The sequence below is a fragment of the Petaurus breviceps genome, unplaced genomic scaffold (assembly GCF_028583685.1).
Source record: "Petaurus breviceps papuanus isolate PSGF00001 unplaced genomic scaffold, PetGlider_PUasm1.0 37, whole genome shotgun sequence".
Taxonomy (NCBI): Eukaryota; Metazoa; Chordata; class Mammalia; order Diprotodontia; family Petauridae; genus Petaurus; species Petaurus breviceps.
The window spans coordinates 46,330,907-46,338,377 of record NW_027186296.1 but is presented as its reverse complement, the minus strand read 5'-3'; the positions used below and the strand labels follow the sequence as shown (position 1 = coordinate 46,338,377).

The window sequence follows — 7,471 nt, the reverse complement described above, 5'->3', positions numbered from 1 at the left end:
AAAGAAAGAAAGAAAGAAAGAAAGAAAGAAAGAAAGATCTTGTAAAGTTCCATGAAAAATGACAGAGATTCTAGGAACCAAAATCAGGATTATACTTTAGCTGATCCTTCATGTCACTTTTTATCTGTATGAACTTGGACATGTCACTTAACTTCTCCAGGACTCAGATTCTTCCTTTGTTAAATGAGGAGGTTGGATATGATAGCAATTGAAGTTCTTTTTTGCTCTAAATCTATGCTCTTAATGATCCTGTGTTCTCCGTGCTGATCCAACCATTAGTATTTTAGAGGAAAAAAAAGTTCTGTCCTCTGGCCATTTATAGACTAGGAAAATAAAGGAATACTGTGATTACAAGTGCTACTACAGTAGAAAAAAGTAGAAAGAAAGAATCTTGGTTTCAGAGTCTCTGGGTTTAAATTCTAACTAGTTAATTAGTGCAGAACTGTGCAAACCTGAGTTAGTTCCTTCATCTCTTTAAGCTTCAGTTAACTCCTCTGTAAAATGAGGAGACTAGACAGATGATGATTTCTAAAATTCCTTCTACTTCTGAAACCTAAAGGCATATGTATGATTTTGTAACCTGGCATAAAAATAGGGTAGGGTGAGGATAGGGAGTATGGCAATGAAGAACAAGCTGACCATGGATTTACTCATGCTGGGAAAGGGAGAAGTCCTGCATTTGACCTCTACCCCAGGTTGGGGGAGAGGATTGGACAGCTACTCCAGATGAAATGTAGAGCATGGAGACTTGTAAGTTAGGATGTAATGCCAATAGTTGAAAGAGAGAGAGAGAGAGACAGAGAGATAGAGAGACAGAGAAAACACATGTCCCAGGAAGAGGTACTCCATAGTAGATATTAGTGTCTTGGGGAAAGGCTCCATCAGTCCTAACCTTTGAAACTTATAAGTACTATGAAATATGGATTATGTGGGTATCACTCAATTTGAGAAGGGAAATTTCCCATCTTTTAAGTCATATTGAATGAATACATAGTCCTAGGGGCCACATAAACATGATATAACTGACTTACCATCATCAAAACACATAATTGGAGATTTTTTTTCCTCCCCAAAGCTGGGGAGATGAGATGTGTTGATTCTATCCATCCATCCATGCTCTCTGATCCAGAACCATATTTGGACCATTAGTCAATATGCATTTGTGGATGGCATGAAGTGTGCCACATGATTTTATTAAATAACACTACATGTTAAATATTAGCAGTCTGAAAGAGGCAGCCTCTTTGATGTAAAAAAACAGCTTCCAAGTGTTAAAAGACCATCTAATGTGAGCCAACTGTTCCTAATACTAATAATCATATATAATCTTCTCCTCTTCCTCTCCCCTCCTTTTCTCATCTTTCTCTGTATCTCTGTCTCTCTCTGTCTCCCTCTGTCTCTGTCTATCTGTCTGTCTGTCTGTCTGCCTGACTCTCTCATACACACACACACACACACACACACACACACACATACATCAAACCCAAGGTTGTCTTTTTCCCCCTCTCTGAAGTGAGTAAAATTTGGAATAGGAAATTATAATGACAAAAGTTATTCCAAAGGGGCCTCCTCTGGCATCACCCTCACTTGAAAATTAAAAGTTCCTGGTGTTAGGAAGTAGAAAACGTCTTTAGGACTGACAAAAACAAATGTCAAGATTACGTTTGCATCTCTAGACAACTCTTGCTATCCTAAGACTTAGTTGCCATTTTGGGCACTGGGATTTCATAACAGAGAGACTAAATAAGAATCCAATTATGTGGCACTTGAACATCCAATTTAGAAACCCTAAAATCTGAATTCTATTAAAAACAGATGGGATTATTAGCCAGGCTTGATAAATACCGCTACTTCTTCATGTAATATCTTCTTTAAAAAAATCAGATGGTGTCTGATAATTACTGTATTTATCAGGATAGAAAATGCCCAAGATTGTAAGATGTACTAAGATTTCAAAATGTAATAGCATTGTATTAAACATATAGCAGCCCTGATCTATCTCATTGTCCATGTCTGAAAACCAGGCACACTGGGGTCTCTGGTTACTTAGGGGGTGATCTGGTAGTGAAAAGCCTAATGTTAAAGGTCCTTCAAGGAGATCTTTTATGAGGTTACACATGTGGTTAAGGTTACTCGTATCTTGAGTAAAAACCAGATGGTGGTGCTTGGGGGTGGGTTTGGAAGAATGTATTCTAAACTGCAGAAATAAACAAAACAGTGACCAGGAAAGAGTTCTGGGTTACATACTTGCCTTTGACATTAACTATCTATGTGACCATGTATATGTCAAAACAACTCTGGATCTGTTTCTTCATGAGTAAGTGAATAGACTGATGAATGAATGAATAAACTGCATGTACTGATCACTTCCCAGAGACTTTCACAGCATGTCGTCTGAACTCTGACATCCTGGATGTTGCTCCTAGTTTACTGGGATTTAATAGATGAGCCCTCCACTAATCTTGCCTAGAAGGAGAACTTCATGTCATTTCCACAGTCTACTATACTCATGCCCTGCTTTGTAGCTCCTTTTTCTATAATCTCCCTTCTTTAGAATATAAACTCCTTTTGGGCTGGGACTACCTTGCTTTCTTATATTTGTATTGCTAACATTTAGCATAGTAAAATTCTCTTCTCTACCCGTATAACCCATATTTCATAGCACTTATAAGTTTCAAAGGTTAGGACTGATGGAGCCTTTCCCCAAGACACTAATATCTACTATGGAGTAGCTCTTCCCGGGACATGTGTTTTCTCTGTCTCTCTCTTTCAACTATTGGCATTACATCCTAACTTACAAGTCTCCACGCTCTACATTTCATCTGGAGTAGCTGTCCAAATACAAGATTATGTAATTTGACAGTTTTGCTGTTGTCTCAATGACATAATACTTGTGGTTCTCTTCACTAGCTTGTGGATTTTGTCGCTGTGTTTCCTTCTTGCAGCCTTTTGACTAGATCGACACAACATTCTCAGTTAGTAGAAAAATAGTAGAAATAATAAATCCAATACCTTAATCAATCCATTCATTTACTGACTTGATGAAGGGGGTTTTGTGTATGTGTGTGTGTGTGTGTAAGAGAGAGACAGAGACAGAGACAGAGAGAGACAGAGACAGAGAGAGACAGAGAGACAGAGAGAGACAGAGACAGAGGCAGAGGCAGAGGAAGAGACCATGAGAAGATAGACAGTGGCTTTTATAACTTGGCCATTCTGTGCTTGTCTCACATTCATTTGAATACTAGAGAGCTAGCAATTTAACCTTCATTTCATAAATTTGGTACAGCTGTGGTCATTTACCTTGGGCAATGTCATCCTGTCTCTGAAGGCAGGGTCGTTCAATTTTGTTCACCTGTTGGGCTGGTTCTCTCTCTGGCTGCTTGTAGTATTTTCCTTCATTGAATACCTGTGGCAGGTTGGCTGTATGAACCTGTCGGAGTTGCTCATAGTCACTCAGAGCTGCGGTCAAGTCCCAGTTTTTGCCTACAAAGAAGGAAAACAGTTATGTTGTCTGTTGTTATTATATTAGAGAATACCTAAGTTCATAACCTGACCAACATATTTAGTCATTTATTCGTCCAAATAATAAGCACCTGCAAAGAACCACAGGAGATAAAAAGATGAGTCATATGTAATCTCAACCTTTTTGGAGGTTAAAATGATGAAGGGAAGAAAATGCACATATAAAAGGAACTGTACTACAATTTACAAAAACCCATTTCTGATTTTGTAGAGGCAAAAAAGGAGGTACTTGGGCAATAATATACTTTGTTGGGAATTAGAAGCAGAATCAAAACCCCAAACTGAATAATTTTACATGTAGTATGTATATATATATATATCCAATAACATATCATTGTACTATGGTATAATTCTACTGTAGTCTGAAAAACAGCAACAAAATTCTTTGGTCAACTCCTCTTGTGAAAACCAGAGGGGAAAAAGATAAGCATGTGATATTTTGTGACAGGAAAATTAAAGATTTTTTTTTAAAGAATGGAAGAAAGTATCTCAGATTATAGATCTTTTTCAATTCATATTCTGTCTAGTTTAACTCAAACTTGAAGAGGAATCTACTATATAATATAATATAAAAAGCAATCATCTGGCCTTTGCCTGAAGAACTCTGATGAAGGATACCTCACTCCAGAGCCAATGCATTTCACTTTTGGATAGCTGTAATTGTTAGGAAGTTCCACCCCCCTTATATAAAGACTAAATTTGCCATTTTACAACGCATCCATTGCTGTTAGCTCTGCCCCCTCTTCAACTATGTGAAGAGGGAAACAAATACTACTCCCCTCCCCAATCTTCTCTTTTGTAGACTAAACATCCCCAATTCCTTCAACTGATCTTCAGATTAGCCATGAGTTTGAGGCCCTCCAATCTCCGGGCTATCCTTCTCTGGACACTCTACTGTAGTAATCTCAAATTCCTTCTTACTTATTCAGCAAATTCTCTCTTAGTCATTTACTATATTCTCTCTCTGTTACTGACCAAATTCTCTTTTGTTCTTTGACCAAATTCTCTCCATCATTTACCAAATCCTCTCACAATCATTTACTCACTAATGTGTTTATATGTGACAGGGTTCTGGGACAATGAAAATGTGCCTATGTTAAGCTTAGTGTATGTAGTCTCCTTAGCCTCTAATAAAAGAAGAGAAATATTGTACACAATTTGATTGAATTCTTAAATTGTAGTGTTTTTGAAAATGGTCAATAGAATTTTAACTCTAATTTCATGGATCAAATAAAATTCTATCTTCCCCTGCTTAAGTATGAATCACATGTATTAATTATTTTGACAAATTATGCATTAACTGAATTAGTGAATATGGAAAAACAAAATCTTAAAAGTACAAAACATCTGTACAACTAATTTTCATCAGTCTATTTTTGATGTATGCTCAACACAATCAATCATGACATCTGAAATTGTATTGCTTAGTTATTTTGATTTTGAACACATTTTGCTACTCTCTATGAACAAAGCTATAATAAAGTCTCTAAATTCATGAAAATCAGAAAACTATATCAGTGTCCTTTGGGCAAACAAAGGCAGAATTAAAGTGATTCAACCAGTTGGGTTTTTTTTGGGGGGGGTAGTAGAGATTAAAAAGGACATTATATATATTATATATTCTACAGTATGTGAACACAAGGTATTATCATTATTATTTTTACTTAGGAGTAACTAAAAATTGTTTTATTTAGGAACTAACCTTATATCTTCAGAAGAATAATAGAATTCAGTCTAAGCACACATTTACTCTCTATATTGTCAGTCAGCAATAAGCATTCAGCTCTATAGACCTGGATTCTATGTTCTCCACGAAAACTATCACATTAGATTTTGAAGCTTCCCAATCATTCTTTTGACTCATAATTCAGTGAATTAGTCAATAAATATTTATTAAGCACCTATTGTGTGCCAGGCACTTTGCTAAACACTGGGGATGCAAAAAGAAACAAAAGATAGTCCCTAGTCTCAAGGAGGTCACAGTCTAGTGAGGGAGAAAATAAGGAAACACATAGGTACAAACAAGTTATGCATAGGATAAATATTGAAAAATCATCATTTATATGTATGGACATATATCACTTTATATTCTGAAGCTTTTTACCTTTTTAATCCAACTAACAATGCTGTCAAATGTGGACATTAGATGTTTCAAAAATATTTCTTAAGTCACTTGATGCTGAAGGTCAAAGCTTGCATCGATATGACAAATAGGTGCTTAAATGTCAGCAAGAACTTCTATACCTAAACCTCTATGGTCCTTTCCAATTCTAAATCCAATTTGTAGAAAATGAGGTCACTTTTCAAACTGAGTGTGTTCCACAATAACTGATCAACACATTCCCCGACATTGTCCCTTGTCCACTGCTCAGTCCAGTGATTCAGGCAGAAGGAATGGTAGCCTGTGAAGGCCTCTCCAATCAGTGATTCTTTAGTATGCCCTGTCATCCTGGTAGGCAAGTCTGATACAATTCAATTCAGTAAGCATATTTTAAGCCCTTATGTGCAAGGAAGGCTTTGTGCTAGGCTAAGGACAGACAAAGAGAAAAAAATAGTCCATGCTCACAGTGTGCTTGTATTTTACTTGAATTTACCACAAGTCAATATCATATAATCTATGAAGGAGAGAACACCATACCTTGGGGTAAATCTTGTGCTAAATCTTGAAGGAATCTAAGGATTATAATATCAGGACAGATGGCATTACAAGAATGGTGGTCTTGGGTCAGAATAAAGGCATAAAGATGGGAGACTGAGTGACATGTGTGAGAAACAGAGAGAAGGCCAGTTGGGTTGGATTGTAGAGTCTGGGAAAAGTAATAAAGTGCAATGAAATTGGAAAGCTAGTTTGGGGTCGAAGTATAAAGTGCTTTAAAAGAGCAGTTCACATTTCTTTTAGAATTTACATTTGGTTCTAAAAGTAGTTTATTGAGTAGGGGAGTATCATGGTCAGATCTTTATTAAAGAAAAATCACTTTAGAAGCTTTAGGCAGGATAGATTGGAGTGGGGAAAGATTTGAAGCAGGGAAAACAATTAGGAAGCTATTGCAATAGTCCAGGCAAAAAATAATGAATACCTAAACTAAGTAGTAGCCACATGTGTACAGAAAAATTATGGTATGTGATGGAGATGTAGTTGAGTTAGAAATGGCAAGATTTGCCAACTGACTGGATATGTGAGGGATAATATTAGATTTTCATGGATTATCAGAGTGGAACACTGAAAAAGAGGTGGTACTATTGAAATGAGGAAATTTTGTAGAGGGGTTGGTTAAGGGAAAAGGAAAATTAGTTCTGTTTTAGACAATTGAATTTGAGATATTTCTAATATATCTAGTTTGAAATGTCTGTCAGACAGTTGTTGATGGTGTTCAGGAGACAGACTTTCTTGATATATAGATCCATGAATTGTTCGCATGAAGATGATAAACCCATGGGAGATGATGTGATTGTTGAGAATGTATAGAAAAGAAAATAGAGAGGACATAGTACAGAGCCTTGGAGAATACACACAGGTGTGTGAGGTGATTGCTGTGTTACACCAGCAAAATAGAATGAGGACAAATCATAAAGGTAGAAGAAGAACCAGGAGAGAGTATTTCTACAATAAAACAGAGAGCAGAATACTCAGTAGCAGAAAGTGACTAAAAGTGCTCAGTGCATCAAAGAGGTCAAAAAGGTCTGAGAAGACTGTTGGATATGGCAATTAAGAGATCATTGGTGACTTTTGAGACAGCACTTTCAGTTGAATGATGAGGTCAGAAGCCAGAATGCCTTTGCATGAAGATGGGCCTTTGGATGAAGGGAGGGGGCAGGAAGTGGAGGCAATGAGTATACACAGCTTTTCTAGGACCTTGGCTGAAAAAGAGGAGAGAGAAAAAGAGGGAGAAAGAGAGGGAGAGAGAGAGGGAGAGAGAGAGGGAGAGAGAGAGAGAGAGAGAGAGAGAGA

General features: G+C 36.9%; 1 protein-coding gene across 7 annotated transcripts in view; it reads right to left on the bottom strand.

The window, feature by feature from the left end:
* Positions 1-7,471, bottom strand: part of OTUD7A (OTU deubiquitinase 7A) — a 420,410-nt gene that overhangs the window by 104,540 nt on the left and 308,399 nt on the right. For all 7 annotated transcript variants that reach the window (XM_069098405.1, XM_069098403.1, XM_069098404.1 and 4 more), the window contains one exon: positions 3,301-3,483. In XM_069098405.1, coding sequence (XP_068954506.1) covers positions 3,301-3,483 — 183 coding nt within the window. The remainder of the gene's footprint in view (positions 1-3,300; positions 3,484-7,471) is intronic.